This window comes from Oncorhynchus kisutch, linkage group LG17 (assembly GCF_002021735.2).
Source record: "Oncorhynchus kisutch isolate 150728-3 linkage group LG17, Okis_V2, whole genome shotgun sequence".
Classification (NCBI taxonomy): Eukaryota; Metazoa; Chordata; class Actinopteri; order Salmoniformes; family Salmonidae; genus Oncorhynchus; species Oncorhynchus kisutch.
This window is the reverse complement of record NC_034190.2, coordinates 12,016,439-12,043,134: the sequence shown is the minus strand read 5'-3', so window position 1 is coordinate 12,043,134 and position 26,696 is coordinate 12,016,439. Positions and strand designations below refer to the sequence as shown.

Sequence of the window (26,696 nt, the reverse complement as noted above, 5' to 3'; positions counted from 1 at the left end):
CTAACCACATCCTCCCCATTGCAGCCCATTCTAACCACATCCTCCCCATTGCAGCCCATTCTAACCACATCCTCCCCATTGCAGCCCATTCTAACCACATCCTCCCCCTTGCAGCCCATTCTAACCACATCCTCCCCATTGCAGCCCATTCTAACCACATCCTCCCCCTTGCAGCCCATTCTAACCACATCCTCCCCATTGCAGCCCATTCTAACCACATCCTCCCCCTTGCAGCCCATTCTAACCACATCCTCCCCATTGCAGCCCAATCTAATCACATCCTCCACATTGCAGCCCATTCTAACCACATCATCCCCCTTGCAGCCCATTCTAAATCACATCCTCCCCATTGCAACCACATCCTCCCCATTGCAGCCCATTCTAACCACCTCCTCCCCATTGTAGCCCATTCTAATTATATCCTCCCCATTGCAGCCCATTCTAACCACATCCTCCCCATTGCAGCCCAATCTAATCACATCCTCCACATTGCAGCCCATTCTAACCACATCATCCCCCTTGCAGCCCATTCTAAATCACATCCTCCCCATTCTAACCACATCATCCCGATTGCAACCACATCCTCCCCATTGCAGCCCATTCTAACCACATCCTCCCCATCGCAGCCCATTCTAACCACATCCTCCCCATCGCAGCCCATTCTAACCACATCCTCCCCATCGCAGCCCATTCTAACCACATCCTCCCCATTGCAGCCCATTCTAACCACATCCTCCCCATTGCAGCCCATTCTAACCACATCCTCCCCATTGCAGCCCATTCTAACCACATCCTCCCCCTTGCAGCCCATTCTAACCACATCCTCCCCATCGCAACCACATCCTCCCCATTGCAGCCCATTCTAATTACATCCTCCCCATTGCAACCACATCCTCCCCATTGCAGCCCATTCTAACCACCTCCTCCCCATTGCAGCCCATTCTAACCACATCCTCCCCATTGCAGCCCAATCTAATCACATCCTCCACATTGCAGCCCATTCTAACCACATCCCCATTGCAGCCCATTCTAACCACATCATCCCCCTTGCAGCCCATTCTAAATCACATCCTCCCCATTCTAACCACATCATCCCGATTGCAACCACATCCTCCCCATTGCAGCCCATTCTAACCACATCCTCCCCATCGCAGCCCATTCTAACCACATCCTCCCCATCGCAGCCCATTCTAACCACATCCTCCCCATCGCAGCCCATTCTAACCACATCCTCCCCATTGCAGCCCATTCTAACCACATCCTCCCCATTGCAGCCCATTCTAACCACATCCTCCCCATTGCAGCCCATTCTAACCACATCCTCCCCCTTGCAGCCCATTCTAACCACATCCTCCCCATTGCAGCCCATTCTAACCACATCCTCCCCCTTGCAGCCCATTCTAACCACATCCTCCCCATTGCAGCCCATTCTAACCACATCCTCCCCCTTGCAGCCCATTCTAACCACATCCTCCCCATTGCAGCCCAATCTAATCACATCCTCCACATTGCAGCCCATTCTAACCACATCATCCCCCTTGCAGCCCATTCTAAATCACATCCTCCCCATTGCAACCACATCCTCCCCATTGCAGCCCATTCTAACCACCTCCTCCCCATTGTAGCCCATTCTAATTATATCCTCCCCATTGCAGCCCATTCTAACCACATCCTCCCCATTGCAGCCCAATCTAATCACATCCTCCACATTGCAGCCCATTCTAACCACATCATCCCCCTTGCAGCCCATTCTAAATCACATCCTCCCCATTCTAACCACATCATCCCGATTGCAACCACATCCTCCCCATTGCAGCCCATTCTAACCACATCCTCCCCATCGCAGCCCATTCTAACCACATCCTCCCCATCGCAGCCCATTCTAACCACATCCTCCCCATCGCAGCCCATTCTAACCACATCCTCCCCATTGCAGCCCATTCTAACCACATCCTCCCCATTGCAGCCCATTCTAACCACATCCTCCCCATTGCAGCCCATTCTAACCACATCCTCCCCCTTGCAGCCCATTCTAACCACATCCTCCCCATTGCAGCCCATTCTAACCACATCCTCCCCCTTGCAGCCCATTCTAACCACATCCTCCCCATTGCAGCCCAATCTAATCACATCCTCCACATTGCAGCCCATTCTAACCACATCCTCCCCATTGCAGCCCATTCTAACCACATCCTCCCCATTGCAGCCCATTCTAACCACATCCTCCCCATTGCAGCCCATTCTAACCACATCCTCCCCCTTGCAGCCCATCCTAACCACATCCTCCCCATTGCAGCCCATTCTAACCACATCCTCCCCCTTGCAACCACATCCTCCCCATTGTAGCCCATTCTAACCACATCCTCCCCATTGCAGCCCATTCTAACCACATCCTCCCCATTCTAACCACATCCCACTGCAGCCCATTCTAACCACATCCTCCCCATTCTAACCACATCCTCCCCATCGCAGCCCATTCTAACCACATCCTCCCCATCGCAGCCCATTCGAATTACATCCTCCCCATTGCAGCCCATTCTAACCACATCCTCCCCATTGCAGCCCAATCTAATCACATCCTCCACATTGCAGCCCATTCTAACCACATCCTCCCCATTGCAGCCCATTCTAACCACATCCTCCCCATTGCAGCCCATTCTAACCACATCCTCCCCATTGCAGCCCATTCTAACCACATCCTCCCCCTTGCAGCCCATCCTAACCACATCCTCCCCATTGCAGCCCATTCTAATTACATCCTCCCCATTGCAACCACATCCTCCCCATTGCAGCCCATTCTAACCACCTCCTCCCCATTGCAGCCCATTCTAACCACATCCTCCCCATTGCAGCCCAATCTAATCACATCCTCCACATTGCAGCCCATTCTAACCACATCCCCATTGCAGCCCATTCTAACCACATCATCCCCCTTGCAGCCCATTCTAAATCACATCCTCCCCATTCTAACCACATCATCCCGATTGCAACCACATCCTCCCCATTGCAGCCCATTCTAACCACATCCTCCCCATCGCAGCCCATTCTAACCACATCCTCCCCATCGCAGCCCATTCTAACCACATCCTCCCCATCGCAGCCCATTCTAACCACATCCTCCCCATTGCAGCCCATTCTAACCACATCCTCCCCATTGCAGCCCATTCTAACCACATCCTCCCCATTGCAGCCCATTCTAACCACATCCTCCCCCTTGCAGCCCATTCTAACCACATCCTCCCCATTGCAGCCCATTCTAACCACATCCTCCCCCTTGCAGCCCATTCTAACCACATCCTCCCCATTGCAGCCCATTCTAACCACATCCTCCCCCTTGCAGCCCATTCTAACCACATCCTCCCCATTGCAGCCCAATCTAATCACATCCTCCACATTGCAGCCCATTCTAACCACATCATCCCCCTTGCAGCCCATTCTAAATCACATCCTCCCCATTGCAACCACATCCTCCCCATTGCAGCCCATTCTAACCACCTCCTCCCCATTGTAGCCCATTCTAATTATATCCTCCCCATTGCAGCCCATTCTAACCACATCCTCCCCATTGCAGCCCAATCTAATCACATCCTCCACATTGCAGCCCATTCTAACCACATCATCCCCCTTGCAGCCCATTCTAAATCACATCCTCCCCATTCTAACCACATCATCCCGATTGCAACCACATCCTCCCCATTGCAGCCCATTCTAACCACATCCTCCCCATCGCAGCCCATTCTAACCACATCCTCCCCATCGCAGCCCATTCTAACCACATCCTCCCCATCGCAGCCCATTCTAACCACATCCTCCCCATTGCAGCCCATTCTAACCACATCCTCCCCATTGCAGCCCATTCTAACCACATCCTCCCCATTGCAGCCCATTCTAACCACATCCTCCCCCTTGCAGCCCATTCTAACCACATCCTCCCCATTGCAGCCCATTCTAACCACATCCTCCCCCTTGCAGCCCATTCTAACCACATCCTCCCCATTGCAGCCCAATCTAATCACATCCTCCACATTGCAGCCCATTCTAACCACATCCTCCCCATTGCAGCCCATTCTAACCACATCCTCCCCATTGCAGCCCATTCTAACCACATCCTCCCCATTGCAGCCCATTCTAACCACATCCTCCCCCTTGCAGCCCATCCTAACCACATCCTCCCCATTGCAGCCCATTCTAACCACATCCTCCCCCTTGCAACCACATCCTCCCCATTGTAGCCCATTCTAACCACATCCTCCCCATTGCAGCCCATTCTAACCACATCCTCCCCATTCTAACCACATCCCACTGCAGCCCATTCTAACCACATCCTCCCCATTCTAACCACATCCTCCCCATCGCAGCCCATTCTAACCACATCCTCCCCATCGCAGCCCATTCGAATTACATCCTCCCCATTGCAGCCCATTCTAACCACATCCTCCCCATTGCAGCCCAATCTAATCACATCCTCCACATTGCAGCCCATTCTAACCACATCCTCCCCATTGCAGCCCATTCTAACCACATCCTCCCCATTGCAGCCCATTCTAACCACATCCTCCCCATTGCAGCCCATTCTAACCACATCCTCCCCCTTGCAGCCCATCCTAACCACATCCTCCCCATTGCAGCCCATTCTAACCACATCCTCCCCCTTGCAACCACATCCTCCCCATTGTAGCCCATTCTAACCACATCCTCCCCATTGCAGCCCATTCTAACCACATCCTCCCCATTCTAACCACATCCCACTGCAGCCCATTCTAACCACATCCTCCCCATTCTAACCACATCCTCCCCATCGCAGCCCATTCTAACCACATCCTCCCCATCGCAGCCCATTCGAATTACATCCTCCCCATTGCAGCCCATTGCAACCACATCATCCCCACTGCAGCCCATTCTAACCACATCCCATTGTAGCCCATTCTAACCACATCCACCCCATTGCAGCCCATTCTAACCACATCCACCCCATTGCAGCCTATTCTAACCACATCCTCCCCATTGCAGCCCATTCTAACCACATCATCCCAATTGTAGCCCATTCTAACCACATCCTCCCCACTGCAGCCCATTCTAACCACATCATCCCCATTCTAACCACATCATCCCCATTCTAACCACATCCTCCCCATTGAAACCACATCCTCCCCATTGCAGCCTATTCTAACCACATCCTCCCCATTGCAGCCTATTCTAACCACATCCTCCCCATTGCAGCCCATTCTAACCACATCCTCCCCATTGCAGCCCATTCTAACCACATCATCCCAATTGTAGCCCATTCTAACCACATCCTCCCCACTGCAGCCCATTCTAACCACATCATCCCCATTCTAACCACAGCCTCCCCATTGCAACCACAGCCTCCCCATTGCAACCACAGCCTCCCCATTGCAACCACAGCCTCCCCATTGCAACCACAGCCTCCCCATTGCAACCACAGCCTCCCCATTGCAACCACAGCCTCCCCATTGCAACCACAGCCTCCCCATTGCAACCACAGCCTCCCCATTGCAACCACAGCCTCCCCATTGCAACCACAGCCTCCCCATTGCAACCACAGCCTCCCCATTGCAACCACAGCCTCCCCATTGCAACCACAGCCTCCCCATTGCAACCACAGCCTCCCCATTGCAACCACAGCCTCCCCATTGCAACCACAGCCTCCCCATTGCAACCACAGCCTCCCCATTGCAACCACAGCCTCCCCATTGCAGCCCATTCTAACCACAGCCTCCCCATTGCAGCCCATTCTAAAGTCAGTCAGACAAATAGAGCCAGAAACCAGGGGTTGGAGTGCGGTGAAAGCTACTAATTTCATCTCCGCCCCAAGAACAATATTGGGGCATGTACCACACAACGCAGCCTTCCCAAATTACCCACTCCCCCCCCGCCCCTGATGGAGATGGGGGTTTTCATGCTAAATAAGACAGCCCCATAATTACCTAGGGACTAGGCTTATTTATTGGATAGCTGGCATCTGCACAAGCCCCCCCCCCCCCCTTCTCTCTCTGTGGTGTGACGAGTGTGACGTTGAAAAGAGAAGAGAATACATCCCAAACCCAGACAACTAACCCTCCCATCCTTCTCCACAACCTTTTCTGACAAGAGGCAGGTTTTCTCTCTCGCTGCCTGTCAGATCTAAAGTCAACCACATTGCTGTCACTGGATCCAAAACACTGTTTAGAAGACATTTCTGTCCACCAGGGACACATGAATAGAGGGAGAACAACATTGCTCTTGCGGGCATGCTAAAGGTATTCATTAGCTCCCGCTGGTGTTGATACCATCATAAAAGTGAGACTAGCAACCTACCTGTGGGGGGAAAAGGAGAAACGTGCAGGGATCTACAGGCTCAATCTCACAGACTGACACATAGCGTTAGCATACAAAGGACTGGGATGCAGACAGGCAGGACTGAACATCAGCCACATCACAAAAGACACTAAGGAGGAAGAGGATTAGCTCCAGCATCATGAGGAGAATAGTCTGTGGTGTGGGCTGTGCTCAACAACACCACCTGCTGGACATGTGGAAAAACCACAGAGAGCTCTACTCTACTCGCAGTCAAAGTTAGATCTACTGCGAATACTACACAGGGGACTATCTCCCCGCACGTTCCCCATGTTTCAGGCCAGTTCAGACTAAAACCTGATTGTTGGATATGTGAATATTGTAAGTCTAGAGTGTGGTACGTTCAGCCCAACACACTATTGGGAGCACACTGCCTGCCCTTCAGGCCACCTACAACACCAAGTGTCAAAGGAAGGCCAAGAAGATCATCAAGGACCTCAGCCACGGCCTGTTCTCCCATCCCTCAGACGCGGCAGTATAGGAGCATCATGGCTAAAACTGAGACTGGCCAATAGCTTCTACCCCCAGACAACGGAACAGCCACCACTAGTCAGCTTTGAGGTCCAGATCTGAATTTGAGGGGTCTGGAGGATCCACGCCAGGCCTGAACAGTAAAACCCCATCGGTTGCAGCAGACAGACATCCACGAGTCTGCAGGTTGGATGGAATCCCCTGCTGGGTCTACACTGCAGTTCATTTTCCACTGTCTACAAGCTCAATCTGACTGTGCTACATTTGGTTCCAAGTAATGTCTCCTCCGTTACCAAGTGACTGGCAGGATCCACATCTCCATTAATTCCTAAGCCAGATGTAGCAGGAGCCTCTGCTCTGTTCTTTAGATCATAGATCCTGACAACAGTAGTCATAACACTGGACTAGTTGGTTGAAGCAGTCTCATCCCCTGTACTGTAAGTTATAGAGAGAGACCCTGATACACCCACCTATTGCGGGACTGCAGAGCAGCACGCTTGGCCAGCAGGGAGGGCGGGTAGCGGGTAAAGAGGCAGTGGGCCTGGGTGATGAGCTCCTCGTAGGGCAGGTCCTGGGGGATCTTAGACAGGAGTTGGTGCACCATGGCCATGTCACACTCGGTTTGCTTCACCTCCTTCTCCCTGTGCAGGACGATCTACAAAGGAGACAGAATATTAGCATGCTCTGTCCGATTCAACCAATCAGTAGAGAGTGGTGACAATTTGTCTAGCTACATTCTGTTAAAACCCAATTAATAAGTTTCAAATCGACATTCATAGTAGATCAACGTCTACCATGTACATCAGACATATACACCAGACTGTGTTCTGATCCGGAAGATGTGCGGTGAGTAACGATTTTGGGTTTTGGCCGGGCACAGAGTCAAAGGGTTAAGCCCCCCCCCCCGTGCCTAGTAACCTGAGGAGTCAGGACGAACTACTGCGCCTAGTAACCTGAGGAGTCAGGACGAACTACTGCGCCTAGTAACCTGAGGAGTCAGGACGAACTACTGCGCCTAGTAACCTGAGGAGTCAGGACGAACTACTGCGCCTAGTAACCTGAGGAGTCAGGACGAACTACTGCGCCTAGTAACCTGAGGAGTCAGGACGAACTACTGTGCCTAGTAACCTGAGGAGTCAGGACGAACTACTGTGCCTAGTAACCTGAGGAGGCAGGACGAACTACTGTGCCTAGTAACCTGAGGAGGCAGGACGAACTACTGTGCCTAGTAACCTGAGGAGGCAGGACGAACTACTGTGCCTAGTAACATGAGGAGGCAGGACGAACTACTGTGCCTAGTAACCTGAGGAGGCAGGACGAACTACTGTGCCTAGTAACCTGAGGAGGCAGGACGAACTACTGTGCCTAGTAACATGAGGAGGCAGGACGAACAACATTTCCTGACTGCTTTGTATCCCGACTTCAAAAGGCCTCAGGCCCCCTTTGGTTTTCATGCAGCTCCAATATCTAGCAGGGGATAGGCTTATGGAAGGAGAAGAAAGGGGCCATTTAAAGCAATCTAGCACAAACACAGCTAGTCCTCCACACTCCACATTACAGTTGTTTAATTAACTGGTCTAGCTACAACAAAGTGCCCTGGATTCCTGTGCTTGCTTGTGTGAGTGTGTGAGTGTGTGTGTGAGTGTGAGTGTGAGTGTGAGTGTGTGAGTGTGAGTGAGTGAGTGAGTGTGAGTGTGAGTGAGTGTGAGTGAGTGTGAGTGAGTGTGAGTGAGTGTGTGTGAGTGTGTGTGTGTGTGTGTGAGTGTGTGTGAGTGTGTGTGTGTGAGTGTGTGTGTGTGAGTGTGTGTGTGTGAGTGTGTGTGTGTGAGTGTGTGTGTGTGAGTGTGAGTGTGTGAGTGTGAGTGTGTGTGTGTGTGTGTGTGTAAAAAGATAAATCCTTGCCTTTTCTTTTTGAAAAACTTGTTTGCTTTTGCTGCTGACATGTAGTCAAAAAACAACTCCATTTACAAAGCGCAGAGCGAGAAAGACACATTTGAAGTTTGGCGAGATATCACTTCCCCAATACCATCTAATGAGAGCTTAGTGGAATGTGTGGACAATTTTTTGTTTTTTTGTCCTTTAGTGACCACTGTCCTATACACTGACAGGACAAAACATTAAGAACACCTGCACTTTCCATGACAGACTCACCAGGTGAATCCATGTGAAAGAGAGTATCCCTTACTGATGTCACTTGTTAAATCCACTTCAAATCAGTGTAGATGAAGGGGAGGAGACAGGTTAAAGAAGGATTTTTAAGCATTGAGATAATTGAGACATGGATTGTGTATGTGTGCCATTCGGAGGGTGAATGGGCAAGACAAATGACATGCCTTTGAATGGGGTATGGTAGTAGGTTCCAGGCACACCGGTTGGAGTGTGTCAAGAACTGCAAAGCTGTTGGGTTTTTCACACACAACAGTTTCCCATGTGTATCAAAAATGGTCCACCATCCAAACGACATCCAGCCAACTTGACAACTGTGGGAAGCATTGGAGTCAACATGGGCCAGCATCCCTGTGAAACGCTTTCGACACCTAGAGCCCATGCCCTGACGAATTGAGGCTGTTGAGGACAAAAGGGGGTGCAACTCAATGTTTTGTACACTCAGTGGAAATAAGAGTGCATCCCTGAATTCACCTCGGATAGTATTTTGGGCATGGTACAGTCACTTACAGAAAATACATACGGCCCCAAAAATATGTTCAGCAGACAACTTGGAAGCACACAGGTGCAGGTACAGAGTAAGGTAGAAGAAACATGTCCATTCCTCACACAAATGCACAACAACATATCCATTCTATAGTATTCTATTACTATAAAACAGAGGTCACAGTTAAAATGGTGGTTCTTACAACGGCAGCGAAGTAGATGGCCATCAGGGGGTGTGAAGCCAGGAAGAAGTCATAGAGCCTGAGAACGTGACGGAACTCAGACAGGACGTGGCCGTACCATGTGATGAGCCAGCTCAGAGCAAAGATGGTGCCCACCTCGGCCCTGAAAGCAAAACACGAGGCAGTTATACAGTTATACATTTTTTGATAATGTGACAGGCCAGAGGTATGCTATACATACACACAAACATACGTGGACACCCCTACAAATGAGTGGATTTGGCTATTTCAGCCGCACCCATTGCTGACCGGTGTATAAAATCGAGCACCCAGTCATGCAATCTCCATAGACAAACATTGGCAGTAGAATGGCCTTACTGAAGAACTTTCAACGTGGCACCGTCATAGGGTGCCACCTTTCCAACAAGTCAGTTCATCAAATTTCTGCCCTGCTAGAGCTACCCCGGTCAATTGTAAGGGCTGTCATTGTAAAGTGGAACCGTCTAACCGAGTGCTGAAGCGCGTAGCACGTAAAAACCGTCTGTCCTTGGTTGCAACACTCACTACCAAGTTCCAAACTGCCTCTGGAAGCAACGTCAGCACAAGAACTGTTCGTCGGGAGCTTCCTGAAATGGGTTTCCATGGCCGAGCAGCCGCACACAAGCCTAAGATCACCATGCGCAATGCCAAGCGTCGGCTGGAGTGATGTAAAACTCGCCGCCATTGGACTCTGGAGCAGTGGAAACGCGTTCTCTGGAGTGATGAATCATACTTCACCATCTGGCAGTCCGACGGACAAATCTGTGTTTGGCGGATACCAGGAGAACACCATCTGCCCCAATGCATAATGCCAACTGTAAAGTTTGGTGGAGGATGATTATTGGTCTGGGGCTGTTTTTCATGGTTCGGGCTAGGGCCCTTAGTTCTAGTGAAGGGAAATCTTAACACTACAGCATACAATGACATTCTAGACGATTCTGTGCTTCCAGCATTGTGCCAACAGTTTGGGGAAGACCCTTTCCTGTTTCAGCATGACATTGCCCCCTGGAGGCTGTTATAGCAGCAAAAGGAGGGTCCAACTCCACATTAATGCCCATGACTTGGAATTAGATGTTTGACGAGCAGGTGTCCACATAATTTTTTGGTCATGTAGTGTAGTCAAAGGTAGAGGAAAGATGGAGGAGAGAGTGTGCTGAAATAGCAGTGGGCCAGATTCCAACCCATGCTGCAGGGATATTTTCCGGAGGCAGCAGCTTCGAACGCCAGACCAGCCTAGGCCATGTGAACAAGTCAAGCGAATTCAAAGTACATCGTCACAGAGTCTCAATACACTTTACAAGAGGGAATAAACAGCAACAACATCGCTCAACCTCTCATTATGAAAAGCAACATCGGCAGCTAATTTGTACACTGGCTAATTAAAAAACACCAGTTGAAGTCTCACTAGCTGATGTCACAGGAGGTTGGGGATGATGGGTTCGTGGTAAAATGGCTGGAGAGGAATTACTGGAATGGTATTGAATACTTTCCATGTGTTTGATGCCGTCACATATGTTCTGTTCCAGCCATTATTATGAGTTGTCCTCCCCTCAGCAGCCCCCACTGGTTGATGCACAGAAAAATCTAATCTCCTTCTCCTGCTGGGAGGGGGGAAGCCCAGCACTTATCCTGTATTTGCCTCCAAAGTGGGGATGGATGTCTTAGTGAAATGTGTAAATAAAGCAAAGGCTCTGGTCAAAAGTAGCACTATATAGGAAATGGTTTCCATGGAAATAGGGTGCCATTTGAGACGCACTGATGCCAGCTTCTGTGAGTAAGGACGGTCACACACTGATGATGTAATTATAGACTACAGAGAGCCCAGTCCTAAAGGCAAGGCATTAGGCATGGTTCACGACAGAGAGCCCAGTCCTAAAGGCAAGGCATTAGGCATGGTTCACGACAGAGAGCCCAGTCCTAAAGGCAAGGCATTAGGCATGGTTCACGACAGAGAGCCCAGTCCTAAAGGCAAGGCATTAGGCATGGTTCACTACAGAGAGCCCAGTCCTAAAGGCAAGGCATTAGGCATGGTTCACGACAGAGAGCCCAGTCCTAAAGGCAAGGCATTAGGCATGGTTCACGACAGAGAGCCCAGTCCTAAAGGCAAGGCATTAGGCATGGTTCACTACAGAGAGCCCAGTCCTAAAGGCAAGGCATTAGGCATGGTTCACTACAGAGAGCCCAGTCCTAAAGGCAAGGCATTAGGCATGGTTCACTACAGAGAGCCCAGTCCTAAAGGCAAGGCATTAGGCATGGTTCACTACAGAGAGCCCAGTCCTAAAGGCAAGGCATTAGGCATGGTTCACTACAGAGAGCCCAGTCCTAAAGGCAAGGCATTAGGCATGGTTCACTACAGAGAGCCCAGTCCTAAAGGCAAGGCATTAGGCATGGTTCACTACAGAGAGCCCAGTCCTAAAGGCAAGGCATTAGGCATGGTTCACTACAGAGAGCCCAGTCCTAAAGGCAAGGCATTAGGCATGGTTCACTACAGAGAGCCCAGTCCTAAAGGCAAGGCATTAGGCATGGTTCACGACAGAGAGCCCAGTCCTAAAGGCAAGGCATTAGGCATGGTTCACGACAGAGAGCCCAGTCCTAAAGGCAAGGCATTAGGCATGGTTCACGACAGAGAGCCCAGTCCTAAAGGCAAGGCATTAGGCATGGTTCACGACAGAGAGCCCAGTCCTAAAGGCAAGGCATTAGGCATGGTTCACGACAGAGAGCCCAGTCCTAAAGGCAAGGCATTAGGCATGGTTCACGACAGAGAGCCCAGTCCTAAAGGCAAGGCATTAGGCATGGTTCACGACAGAGAGCCCAGTCCTAAAGGCAAGGCATTAGGCATGGTTCACTACAGAGAGCCCAGTCCTAAAGGCAAGGCATTAGGCATGGTTCACTACAGAGAGCCCAGTCCTAAAGGCAAGGCATTAGGCATGGTTCACTACAGAGAGCCCAGTCCTAAAGGCAAGGCATTAGGCATGGTTCACTACAGAGAGCCCAGTCCTAAAGGCAAGGCATTAGGCATGGTTCACTACAGAGAGCCCAGTCCTAAAGGCAAGGCATTAGGCATGGTTCACTACAGAGAGCCCAGTCCTAAAGGCAAGGCATTAGGCATGGTTCACTACAGAGAGCCCAGTCCTAAAGGCAAGGCATTAGGCATGGTTCACGACAGAGAGCCCAGTCCTAAAGGCAAGGCATTAGGCATGGTTCACGACAGAGAGCCCAGTCCTAAAGGCAAGGCATTAGGCATGGTTCACGACAGAGAGCCCAGTCCTAAAGGCAAGGCATTAGGCATGGTTCACTACAGAGAGCCCAGTCCTAAAGGCAAGGCATTAGGCATGGTTCACGACAGAGAGCCCAGTCCTAAAGGCAAGGCATTAGGCATGGTTCACTACAGAGAGCCCAGTCCTAAAGGCAAGGCATTAGGCATGGTTCACGACAGAGAGCCCAGTCCTAAAGGCAAGGCATTAGGCATGGTTCACGACAGAGAGCCCAGTCCTAAAGGCAAGGCATTAGGCATGGTTCACTACAGAGAGCCCAGTCCTAAAGGCAAGGCATTAGGCATGGTTCACTACAGAGAGCCCAGTCCTAAAGGCAAGGCATTAGGCATGGTTCACTACAGAGAGCCCAGTCCTAAAGGCAAGGCATTAGGCATGGTTCACTACAGAGAGCCCAGTCCTAAAGGCAAGGCATTAGGCATGGTTCACTACAGAGAGCCCAGTCCTAAAGGCAAGGCATTAGGCATGGTTCACTACAGAGAGCCCAGTCCTAAAGGCAAGGCATTAGGCATGGTTCACTACAGAGAGCCCAGTCCTAAAGGCAAGGCATTAGGCATGGTTCACTACAGAGAGCCCAGTCCTAAAGGCAAGGCATTAGGCATGGTTCACTACAGAGAGCCCAGTCCTAAAGGCAAGGCATTAGGCATGGTTCACTACAGAGAGCCCAGTCCTAAAGGCAAGGCATTAGGCATGGTTCACTACAGAGAGCCCAGTCCTAAAGGCAAGGCATTAGGCATGGTTCACTACAGAGAGCCCAGTCCTAAAGGCAAGGCATTAGGCATGGTTCACTACAGAGAGCCCAGTCCTAAAGGCAAGGCATTAGACATGGTTCACTACAGAGAGCCCAGTCCTAAAGGCAAGGCATTAGGCATGGTTCACTACAGAGAGCCCAGTCCTAAAGGCAAGGCATTAGGCATGGTTCACTACAGAGAGCCCAGTCCTAAAGGCAAGGCATTAGGCATGGTTCACTACAGAGAGCCCAGTCCTAAAGGCAAGGCATTAGGCATGGTTCACTACAGAGAGCCCAGTCCTAAAGGCAAGGCATTAGGCATGGTTCACTACAGAGAGCCCAGTCCTAAAGGCAAGGCATTAGACATGGTTCACTACAGAGAGCCCAGTCCTAAAGGCAAGGCATTAGACATGGTTCACTACAGAAGCCCTTTGGACTGCACTTCTTAATGCAGCTCTATTTTAGGAGCCAAAAATGGCTCTGGGGTGACTGCACGCCAGCGGGAGCTGAAAAATATTTTGGTATCTCAGATTGTTCTGGCAATTCGCAAATAGGAACTTCATGCTTTTTACTTTTTAATGTCTTAAAATGAACGAATTCACACAAAAAAAGGGTAGATATATTTGTAATGTTGAATAAATGTGTGATATGTTTTATTTCCGAATCTAGACATACTCCATATTGTATGGCACACTATAAGGAGGATAATGACAGCAAGATGTACGGTTCATCATGTACGGTTCACAGATCATAGGGTCTTACATAACACATCTAAAAAAAGGCTTAAAATGTCTGCTTTCATCAGATTTCTCTCAGAAATGGTTGGTGACACAAAATGGAAAAAGCATTTCAAAACATCCTTCCTCTCAATGAAGTTTATTATGTGAAAACTGCCAGAACAAATCGGAGATACCCCCCAAAAACATTCTGCTGGCGCGGAACGATCCTTTTCCAAGTTGTTATTTCTGGGCTTGGCAGGAGAGCAACTCATTGTTGAGTGCGGCTCATTTAAATCCCCTGTGTCTAACATCCATATGCAGCCCTATAGCCAACTTAACATTTAGGATGGAAACCACAACAGCAACAATCATTACGTTGTCAAATGTCTTGCCTCTATAAACCTTTCATTTAGTTAAAATTAAGTAATGCCTACTTATAAAAACTAGGCTAAAGAACTGTTCTAGCATCAAATACTTATTTGGGTAGCCTAAAAGCAGTGGCAGCAGGGCCAGACAGAGCACACCAAACCTAGTGCTAGGGCACTAGCCTACCATACTTTTGACCAGGACCCATAGAGCTCTGGTCAAAAGTAGTACACTATATAGGGAGATAGGGTGCAATCTAGGGTGCAATCTGGGATGCAGCCTTCTGCTCGTGGCCCTACGCTAGGCTACAGTGACCAGAACAGAGACGGTAGGCTAGAAACCTCCCTCCCGCCAGCCCGTGTCCCAAGATGCACCCATATTCAATATTTATCACTAGATCCTCCTATTCTCTACATTTTACAAGGGGCCACTATCAAAAATAACTTTATTTTCTATCAGGGCCTGGGGACGCTCTGCACGCAACAGAGAAAGAGGGAGGGGGGGGAGTGAGTGAGTGAGTGAGTGAGTGAATAACTCAACACTAGAGGTTTATGTGATACAGGTTACCCCATACACACACTGGGGTTTTAAGAGGGTTACAGGCACACTTTGACCAGCATTCAAAAAAAACACAGCTTCAGGTTTTGAGTCAAAACATTGATCCTTGTCTGCCGCCTTTACATTTCCTCTGAGCTGGATGAAAAACATGTCTAGCGTGCGAAAACAGAAGTCCTCAACCATAGCTCATTGCGACTTGCCAGCACAACAATCGTATTGATGCTGAAAAAACCTTAAGATGGTTGACAATCAAAGACGTGACATTGACAGAACACAGTGACAGCACAGTGGAAGGCGGTGGAATCCTTTGACTGGCTGACAGCTAGCTGTGGAGACAGGAAACCAGGGCCCGTTCTTAACTCAGTCTTCCAAATTAAATCCCACCGTGCTACACGTGCTTGTCAGACCATCAATTATACAAACACATCAAATAAATAAGAAATCCAGTCTTTTCTCATTCTCTAGCCCTCTGTTCTGTTCTGTCTCATAATAACTACACACACTGATGGCAAGGCAGGTAGAGACGGATTGATTTTACTCTATCCTATTGATTACTTCTATCTCTCTCAGTTTGACTCGATTGTAATTAATATCCTGGCTGCGACAACCTGCCTTTCCAAGACAAAAATGTACACTCTACTGCCCCCTTCAGGATAGAAGAGTGGGAAGCATGGCCGGTATTCATAAAGCATCTCAGAGTATGAGTGCTGATCTAGGATCGGTTTTGTTTTTTGGATAATAATGAATACAATTACATGTACTTGGAACTGATCCTAGATCAGTATTCTACTTTGAGAGCCTTCATGAATATGGGCGCCGATCATTAGGTCGCAACTGCAAATATAAAAACAAATTTTGATGATAGAAAATATATTTTCACAAGGCAATAAGGTAAAACATCTGAGAGATTGTTCTTTAACACATAATAAAGCAAAATACATTCCACTTGTAGCAACTGAAAAAAAACATCAAAACTTTAGCTCATGAATCCAAGTTTAAAGTTGGGGAAAACTGGTAGAATTACTTCAAAGTGAAGGTGTATTCCTTGCAGCCTTGCCTTGCTTGTCATATTCCATTCAAACCTGCTATCTGATCTTTTCTCAAAAAATCTGGATTTCCAATTTCCCTAAAGGACACAAGTAAACACATACACACATTTTTTAAATAAATAAATAAAAATATATATCCAAAGCTGTCATCCAGGCAAAGGGTGGCTATTTGGGTGGCTATTTGGCAAAGGGTGGCTATTTGGCAAAGTGTGGCTATTTGGCAAAGGGTGGCTATTTGGGTGGCTATTTGGGTGGCTATTTGGCAACGGGTGGCTATTTGGCAAAGGGTGGCTATTTGGGTGGCTATTTGGCAAAGGGTGGCTATTTGGGTGGCTATTTGGCAAAGGGTGGCTATTTGGCAAAGGGTGGCTATTTGGGTGGCTATTTGGCAAAGGGTGGCTATTTGGCAAAGGGTGGCTATTTGAAGAATCTCAAATATAAAATATATTTTGATATGTTTAACACTTTTTTGGTTACTATATGATTCCTTATGTGTTATTTCATAGTTTTGATGTCTTCACCATTATTCTACAATGCAGAAAATAGTAAAAATAAAGAAAAACCCTTGAATGAGTAGGTGTTCTAAAACTTGTGACCGGTATATATATATATATTTTACTGTCACATACACCAGATAGGTTTCACCCAACCTCTGATGTGTGGATATTTATTTATTTGTATTTATTTATTCTTTATTTAACTAGGCAAGTCAGTTATGAACAAATTCTTATTAACAATGACGGCCTACCAACAGGCAAAAGGCCTTCTGCGGGGACGGGAGGTGGGATTAAAAATACAATTCAAAAATGAATTAAATATAAATACAGGACAAAACACACATCACGACAAGAGAGACAACACTACATAAAGAGATACCTAAGACAACAACAAAGCAAGGCAGTAACTCATGACCTGAACCACCTACTGAGATGTGCCTTTTGTTTAGTAAATCAGATGATACTATGAGGTTCTAGGGAGGCTGGATTGGGTCTTTAACTCTGTAACAAATCCACACAAAAAAAACTAAGAATTACCTCAGCATGAATTCATGTAGCTGTGGATCAACTTGCTCCAGTATTGGCATTAGGTAGTTCAGTATGTGCTTGGTGCTGTCCATGGTAGGATCCATGAAATCCCTGCAGGAGCATGTGGCCATGATGGACACAGAGAAGGGAAGCCATCTTTGTTGTGTTAAAATGTTAAAACAAGGGGTATAATACGAGAACAGGGTCGCAATATTATTTTGAAATCTTTCAAATACTTGTCAAATAAAAATAAAATAATGTTGCATGCGTCGTAAAACAACAGACTAACAGTAAAAATCTGTGTTTGATTGAGCTTGCCTGGCGCAATGAAACCAATGGAATAGTCAGAAAATTGCCACGCCCACCCATCTGGCACTACAGTCAGGCTCAAGCAAAATCTCACAGTAGTTGAAAGATTTCAAATACTATTTCAACTCAGGCGTGGGCTGTTATTTATTTATAAAGAGTCTCATAGTAAGTGTCCTAATATAGGATCAGATTTACCTTTAATAATGAATAACATTATACTGTATATGGGCAGGGGAGGGACCTGATCCTAGATCAGTAACAACAGCAATAACCCTCATAATGAATAACAGTATACTGCATTATTGGCAGGGGGGGCCAGATCCGATCCTAGATCAGTAACAGCAATAACCCTCATAATGTATAAGATTATATACAGTATGGGCAGGGGAGGACCAGATCTGAACCTAGATCAGTAACAACAGCAATAATCCTCATATCTACCTGAGGTGGTGATTGGAAAGGGTCTCCACCATGGCAATGGCCATGCGCTCTCCAACCACCAGTAGGAAGGTGACCACGATATCATGGTAACCCTGGTAGTAGTGTAACGCAGGGTTCTTCTGTAGGACAACCAGGATGATGTCGATCAGCTGTTCCTGTAGTACCTGCCTCTCGTCCACACGCATGCCTGGGGAGAGGGGAAGAAAACATGTCTGTATCTCAATACCGCCTGGGGAGAGGGGAAGAGCATCTCAATACCGCCTGGGGAGAGGGGAAGAGCATCTCAATACCGCCTGGGGAGAGGGGAAGAGTATCTCAATACCGCCTGGGGAGAGGGGAAGAGTATCTCAATACCGCCTGGGGAGAGGGGAAGAGTATCTCAATACCGCCTGGGGAGAGGGGAAGAGTATCTCAATACCGCCTGGGGAGAGGGGAAGAGTATCTCAATACCGCCTGGGGAGAGGATCTCAATACCGCCTGGGGAGAGGGGGAGAGGATCTCAATACCGCCTGGGGAGAGGGGAAGAGGATCTCAATACCGCCTGGGGAGAGGGGAAGAGTATCTCAATACCGCCTGGGGAGAGGGGAAGAGTATCTCAATACCGCCTGGGGAGAGGGGAAGAGTATCTCAATACCGCCTGGGGAGAGGGGAAGAGTATCTCAATACCGCCTGGGGAGAGGGGAAGAGTATCTCAATACCGCCTGGGGAGAGGGGAAGAGTATCTCAATACCGCCTGGGGAGAGGGGAAGAGTATCTCAATGCCGCCTGGGGAGAGGGGAAGAGTATCTCAATGCCGCCTGGGGAGAGGGGAAGAAAACATGGCTGTATCTCAATACTGCCTGGGGAGAGGGGAAGAAAACATGGCTGTATCTCAATACTGCCTGGGGAGAGGGGAAGAAAACATGGCTGTATCTCAATACCGCCTGGGGAGAGGGGAAGAAAACATGGCTGTATCTCAATACTGTCCTGGGGAGAGGGGAAGAAAACATGGCTGTATCTCAATACTTCAGAAAAAAAGGGGTAGCCGCAAACTCTATCGCTCTGATTCAATCCATATATTAACAACCAACGTTTAGGCAGCAAACTGCAATCACTAGAGCTTCAGATACTTTTCTCAACCTCAGTGTCTCCATGCCTGTCAACAGTTTGCTTTCATCAGTTAATTAACTTCAAGAACACTAGACACTGATACAAGCAGCCCATCCCTGGGAGACACAAGGACTGGATTGAAATCTGTTTCCATCATATTGGTTTTAGTTTTATTAATCAAGTCTCCTTCAATCAGTGGTCATGATGAAGAAAAGGAAATAAGGAAATGCTTAAGGAAGCCACTGAACAACAGTATTGAGATGTCCCCCAGTAAGGCCCTGAGTTAACTGACAAAGGGAGGAGACCATGAAGTATCAGCTGACCCCTGATCAGATCAAATGCACATACAGTGAGTGAGTAACTTCCATTCTATTTTATTCAATGGCAGCGAGTAAGTTGCCTCTAATCTAATCTAATGTATTGTATTCTATGTCAGGCACAGTGAGTGAGTTACCTCTTGGGAAACGTTTCATGGACCTCCTGACATCAAGGAGCACCTGGTTGAAGTCCTTGTGGTTCTCTCGGATATCCTTGGCTGGAATCAAAACACAACTGCTTGGTGTCCACCCCCCTCCCAACCATTGGTTTCAGTTGAACATACAATATTCATCAGTGCTACTGCCAAAGGCCTTGAATGTTGCCTGTGGGATATTTACGTTGCACAGTTTTGAGGACTAAGGAGGAGTCAACGTTGATAGAAGCCACCTGAAGTTAATGAAGTTAATAGTAGGCTATATTAATTTAACATACATCAACGGACTATAGACAGCTAGATGCATGCTGACACAATGCAATGTACAACTTGGCTCACATGGCGGTAGATTACTAAGGCGTCATAGGGATAGTTTCTACAGCCATGTCTCAGGGCAATGGCCAACTGCAATAATGGGCATCCATATTCCTCACATGTAAACATCTCACTCACTTGGTTTAGCAGGCAAGTTGTACACATTGACGCTGAGCAGCTTGGGCCAGACTTTCCTCCTGATCTCATCTGTAAGAAGGCCTCCCTCGCTGACGGCCGCCCTCCGCAGGGTCTCAATGTCCACAGGGTCACAGTTCAGGGCCTGGTGGATCTCCACCAGCTTCAGCTTTTTCCATGACTCATGCTCTGTTTGACAACAGAAAATATGAATTGAGATCATACATGTCATGCAGTGGTCACGGTTTGCTTGGATGATATCCCCAGTATTTCTTGAGTACCACTGCAAGCAACGGCTCTTTGTCTATGCTGGTATGTTGAAATCACTTTTTGTTAGTCAACTCCTTCAACATAACGCTATTTAATTTCAATATGGAAGTTAAAAGTGCTTGCTTTTCACACTTAATACTGTTACTAATGTAAAATGTAGTGCATATAGTTAGCAATAGTATCCCACCAATCTATTGCAATCTTGCCTTGCTTCAACTGCAACTTTACTGACAGTAACTACTTTGATAGTAACTACTTACTTTTTGCAGGTTGACATGTTTTGATAAAGAATGAGTGATTATGAATTCTAGAATGTGCATTTGTATTGCCATTAAGAATTATGGTTCATATGGATCAATCCCATCCAGGCTCTGCTCTGGGTCAATCGACGGTCACGTTTCTTTGTTGTTCCACGTAGCATGTCTGGCAGCTGGCCAGCCCGAGGGAGGACTCATACAGAGCTAGTTACATGAGAAGCTATGCATCTATTCAATTATCAACTGTACAACTATTCTCACCATCTACTATATGGGTAGATTATCTGCAATTTGGTAATGATTTAGTACTGATTGATTAAGTTTACCTCCATGTTGCTGTGCATTTCCATTCCCATTCACCCGGGCTCCTGTACCTTGCTGGTGTTTCCTTCCCTTTTTCATATCCTGTTAAAATGAATAGAGCATCAACAGTATATATGTTGTGCTATCGGCACTTGCAGAAATAAATCCAGCTTTAAAATAGTTTATCTAACGACAGAAAAATAACAATTAAAACGAATTCAGAGCATGAGCTGTCATTTGTCAAACAGCTGTTCCTGTCCATCGGCACTTGTCCCAGGAAATCAACCGAAGTATTATTTTGAGGCGGGATTTATATTTTTATGTTATCTGATTGGCGAAAAGAGATCTCGTTCTAAAAATCTACGCATCTTAATGGCTCATTCACTGTCAATTGTAAATATATTAAGGCGGGCTCAATGCATTAGCATTTGTAGTTTTATGTTCTCACCGATTTCATCCTCTGTTAAGCAAATTCGTGTCTATGAGTGGACTTTGAGCAAAAACACATGTTTATTAATAATATTTCACATATTTTATAGGGCTTTTTTATAATGACTTAATCCAAAAGTATTAAAACGGTGCGCCACTTAGCAGTACATAAATAACTTCAACTCCCGAAGTCCTCGTCGGTTCACTTCTGGACGACAGAGCGAGCCGCCGTAAAATCTCATACAAACTATCGCTCCTCCTCAATCAACCGAATGTTGACGTTTACAACAGGGACTACAGCCCGCTCCGCTACAGCTTGCTGACAACACGGGCTGGACTTTCCAGCCGAGACTTGAGGGAGAAACGTCTAGTGCAATTCCAGCAAGATAAGGTTGAATGTATCAAATTTCGGAAGTGGTCGACAGTAACGACAGAGTCCCCATGATGACAGGCAGGACAAGGAGATCAACCATCGGCCCCACGCCAGCGGGGGGCATTTCGAAACAAGCCAATGGCAGCAAGCAGAGCAGCGCAGGGGAAAAAACGCCAAGCCATCCGAGCCATAGCAACGGGAAGGTGAAGAAGGAAAAACAGGTGCACGAGCCGGTCAGGACACCACAGGAGAGGAGTACAATCTGCGAAAGACTCAGGTAAAGCATGACACAGAAGCATAACACACGGTAGAGCACAACACACGGCTTTTTGAGCTCACAGACACGTCTTCAATCCCTGATGTCTTCAGTTCTAGCTGCCTGTCACTGATCTTTTGTCACTCAAAATGTTATGCATTGAAGGCCTTTGGTATTAACTATAGGTTCCTCATAATATGAGGCCAAAGACTAATCAGCCAGGTTCACTTACGTATGTTCTCTTTGCTTAGCTACGTGTTTTAGAGAAATCTAGGCCACATGTCTATAGGCTACATTTGCAGATCATGTAGCTATTCTGCAGTGAATTTAAATGTACCATATGCTACACCAGTGGCTGTACACCATTCAGTGATCCTCAATCTTGGTCCTGGCTGGATGATGCACAACAAAGTGTGTTGCTTCAACTAATCATCAACTCCTTATTACTGGCTCCCCAGCTGCCATGTCCTCCAGGAGTCCCTGCTCAGCTCAGCCAGTGGATACAGTAACTATAGAGGCATCCTCAACTGGTGTGTGGTTATGCTGGTAAGTGCTAGCCTGCCTTCTGTGCATAGGAAATTGCACATTAAATTGTCATCCACCTCTATGATTAAGGAAATATGGACATGTACACACCATATAAATATAATTATTAATCATTCTATTTCTATGTTTTTTTTTTGAGTGTGTACCATAGAAATAGAATGATATATATATATAAATTAATTAATGGGGGGGGGGTCTGGTGTGATTAATAAGGAGCATGCTGCAATTGATGCACTTTTTTTCTTCCAATCATTGATAAGCATGCGCCTATTAAGAAACTGACTGCTAGAGCTGTTAAGGCCCTGCAGATTGAGGAATTGAAAAGCTGTATGGTTAGGTGGGACGACACAAAAGGAGTTCATATCTGATTGGCAAACTTACTGTAAAATTGAGAAATTATGTGACTAAACTGAACAAAAAGAAGAAATTGTCTTATGAAACCAAAATAATTGACAAAGTATGATGGGAAAAAAGTGTTGGAATATTTTAAATTAAATGAAGGGCAGAACGCCATTCAACTCCACCATTCATTGAATCACATGGCTTATTCATAAAAAAAACCTTCTGATGTTGCCAATTACTTTAATGACTTTCTTTGGCAAACTTAGGCATGAAATGCCAACAACATATTCATGCATAAAAAAAAACGTATAATGAAAGAAAAGCATTGTAATTTTGAATTCTATAAAGTTAGTGGAAAAGTTGTCCCATCAATAATGAGAAACCACTTAGTATAGACAACTTAGATGAAAAGCTACTGAGAATAGTAGTGAAATATATTGCCTCTCATATATTATTTATTATTAACCATGTTTGTCCTCAGACCTGGAGGGAAGCCAAAGTCATTCCACTACCCAAGAATGGTAAAGTCCACTTTACTGGCTCTAACAGCTGACCAATCAGCTTACAGCAAACTTCTGGGAAAATTGTTATTTACCAGATACAATGCTATTTCTCTGTAAACAAACTAACAGACTCTCAGCCTGCTTATAGAGCAGGGCACTCAACATGTACTGCACTGACAAAAATGACTGATGATTGGTTGAAATAATTTGATAGTAAGAAGATTGTGGAAGCTGTACTGTTAGATTTCATTATAGCCTTTGATATAATTGACCACAACTTGTTTAAAAAAATAACTTGTTATGGCTTTTCAACTTCAGCTCTGAATCCACGATATGGCAATATTTCTAATAGAACACAAGGTTTTCTTTAAAACATTTAATAGTGTGGTGTACCGCAGGGCAGCTCTCTTGGCCCACTACTCTTTTCTATATTTACTAATGACCTGCAACTGGCATTAAGCAAAGCCAGTGTGTCTATTAGGGTTTCCGTTAGCAGGTAATAGCTGGCTTTTGTCTATTTAAAAAAAAAAAAAATCTATAAATAAAATTGCCACCGGAATGTTGTCACCGGGAGAAGTACAAATCCCATTGCTTTTTAACCTTTTCATTGATGGAAATGCATTTGACTGGTCATGCTTATTGGTCTGTCGGTTAATTTGCATAATTTAGTGGAATTAAATTGGCATGTGTGTACAGTATATTTGTTATGTATCTTATTTATCATGTGTACAGATACAGAACATTTGACCTCAAAATCTGTCAGACAGCATGAAAGCTGCTGCTGCATCTTGTGGTGTTTTCAAGACAACTGGGCACTCTGAAAAATACGAGGTTAAATCATGACTTCAGTGATCTTCAGGTCGGAAAGTCGGGGCCCTAGAAAGAGGCCAGAGTTCCCGAGTTGGAATTGCGAGTTGGATGACCGTTAAATGTTTTTTCCCCCAGTCGGAACTCGTGTTCTCTCCCCCCCCCCCCCCCCCCCCCCCCCCCAGTCGTTTTGAACGTCCTGAAGGCAGAGTTCTGAGTTCCCAGTTGTTTTGAACGTGGCAACGGAAGGCAGGCTTCATCAGTGCATCACACACCACTTTGCAATGAGCTGGAGGCAGTATGCATTTTGAAAACATATTTCATTGTTTGAAACCTGAATGTTTTAATACATATGATGAGGCATGTCTTACCTTGCTTCAAAGTAGCCTATGAGATCTCCCATCTTTCTACATTTCTAAATAATATTTTCAACTCTGACACATGAAACTGCTCACATGTTCAGTGCCCTTTTGAACAGTGTTTTCCTGCTAATTGCATTATGGAACTAACATTCACATGTATCCTCCTGCTTTGTGCGCATTGCTGCACTTATAATGTGAAGAAATAATAGTTTATCAACATTTTAAAGTTAAACGTTCTGATCTGTTGCATCAGACTTAGTGCTTTTTAATGTAAAAAAAAATAATAAATGTTTCCTAGGCCTACTGGCTGTATGAATTTGGAATCTATAGTCCCACAACTGTCCCAGGGTCTGTTAGGAATAGGCTATTTCTTTCTCAACAAGCTGACCAATAGAATAGGTATCATAAACTTTTATATGATAGTAGATTGACATAGGCTAGTGATTTTACTGTTAATTACTCAGCTTGTTGGCTGAGGAAATGTACATGTGGACAGTTATTCTGTTCAAAGTACACCAGAATTCGGTAAGAAGGACCGCACATCATTGCATCCTCGACTTGCATGTTCTGTTCATATGAATGACCATATTCTAAATGTGATTTCTGTCATTCTGAACAGCGTGGGTGGACGTCCTAATCAGGTTAAGCACCAAATGCATATGGGTCTGGTAAATTTAAAACGTTGCCGGTCAAATGTCCGGTGCCACATTTTCCGTAACGGAAATCCTGGTGACTATGTATGCTTATGATTCAACTCTGTACCTGTCAGCAACCACTGCAGCCCTAAACAAAGAGTTGCAGTCAGTTTTAGAATGGGTGGCCAGTAATAAACTTGTCCTGAACATCTCTAAAACTAAGCATTGCATATGGTACAAATAATTCCCTAAGTTCTAGACCTCAGCTGAATCTGGTAATGAAAGGTGTGTCTGTTGTGCAAATTGAGGAGACTAAATTACTTGGTGTTAACTAGGATTGTAAATGTTCATGGTCAAACCCTATTGATTCAATGGTTGTAAAGATGGGGAGGGATCTGTCTGTGATAAAGAGATGCACTTCGATCCTCTTCACTGTAATTGGAGTGATCATATCAATACTATGCATGCCCGACTCTCCTGGCTAAAAGGAAAGACTGACTGCATCACTGTTTTTTATAAGCAACATTAATGTGTTAAATTCAAAATTGTTGACATAGTCAACTTACACACAGCAGTGGTCTTTTCACAGTTCCCAAATCCAGGACTCCAAAAATCCAGGACAAATTCAAGAAAACGTGCAGTATTATATAGTCATGATTGCATGGAACTCACTTCCAGCTCAGATTTTGCAGATAAACAACAAACCTGGTTTTTAAAAAACGGATTAAAAACAACACCTCGCGGCTCAACACATCTCCCCTATTTGACATAGATATTTTGTGTGTATGTACTGATATGTAGGCTGTGTGGCATTGTGTTTAAATGTATGGGGTTCTGTCCTTGACCTGCTTTTGTCTACTAATGTTCATTATTATGACATGTTCTGTGTGGACCCCAGGAAGAGTATCGCCTGCTTTCCCAGCAGCCAATGGGATCAAAATAAACTACCAAATCTAGGCCTGGGATTGTGCCCCTGTTTTGCCACTGAAATCGTCTAGACCTATTTATGCTTAAAACGCTTAGATCAGGTGATTTATTCTGTGAAAAAGGTGTTTTGAAGACAGACATTCAGAAGTAGGCCACTGCTACATTTTCATAAAGCAGGCTGTGCAGAAGCCTCTGGTTACTCTGTGAACCACCATCACTCCGTTAGTCTGGTCTTTGATCTATTTCAGCTGGAAGCCAGTTGCGGTAGGAGAGGTGCCCTGAGGTTAGAGCCACAGAGAGAATATAGTGATGCTGCTGGTAACAGAGCAGCTATATTGGGGCTATTCAAATCAATCTGCATGGACCCATATTGTCTTTTTTAGACTCTGGAACTCAGACTGACATTTTTTGAATACCGTGTTGAATACTCTTCTGTCAATCAGGGGATTCATTGGATCTGTGCAGACTGAACTCAACTTTGAGGATGGATGGTTGATTATCTTTC

General features: G+C 46.4%; 2 protein-coding genes across 4 annotated transcripts in view; one reads left to right on the top strand and one right to left on the bottom strand.

Annotated features, from left to right (window-relative positions):
* zgc:63863 (TBC domain-containing protein) overlaps positions 1 to 21,295 on the bottom strand; it is a 31,624-nt gene extending 10,329 nt beyond the window's left edge. For 2 of the 3 annotated variants that reach the window (XM_020504989.2, XM_020504988.2), the window contains exons 1-7: positions 21,035 to 21,284; positions 20,185 to 20,370; positions 19,714 to 19,794; positions 18,171 to 18,357; positions 17,430 to 17,531; positions 9,684 to 9,825; positions 7,299 to 7,483 (exon numbers count right to left, since the gene is read on the bottom strand). In XM_020504989.2, the coding sequence (XP_020360578.1) occupies positions 7,299 to 7,483; positions 9,684 to 9,825; positions 17,430 to 17,531; positions 18,171 to 18,357; positions 19,714 to 19,794; positions 20,185 to 20,370; positions 21,035 to 21,110 (959 nt within the window). In that variant the 5' untranslated portion in view covers positions 21,111 to 21,284. Of the gene's footprint in view, positions 1 to 7,298; positions 7,484 to 9,683; positions 9,826 to 17,429; positions 17,532 to 18,170; positions 18,358 to 19,713; positions 19,795 to 20,184; positions 20,371 to 21,034 lie in introns of all 3 variants that reach the window. The other variant, XM_031795120.1, reaches the window with a different exon arrangement.
* Positions 21,296 to 21,620: 325 nt separating this feature from the next.
* LOC109907174 (diacylglycerol O-acyltransferase 1-like) overlaps positions 21,621 to 26,696 on the top strand; it is a 23,061-nt gene continuing 17,985 nt past the window's right edge. The window contains exons 1-2 of the mRNA XM_020504985.2: positions 21,621 to 22,090; positions 22,528 to 22,615. Of these exons, the coding sequence (XP_020360574.1) occupies positions 21,837 to 22,090; positions 22,528 to 22,615 (342 nt within the window). The 5' untranslated portion in view covers positions 21,621 to 21,836. The remainder of the gene's footprint in view (positions 22,091 to 22,527; positions 22,616 to 26,696) is intronic.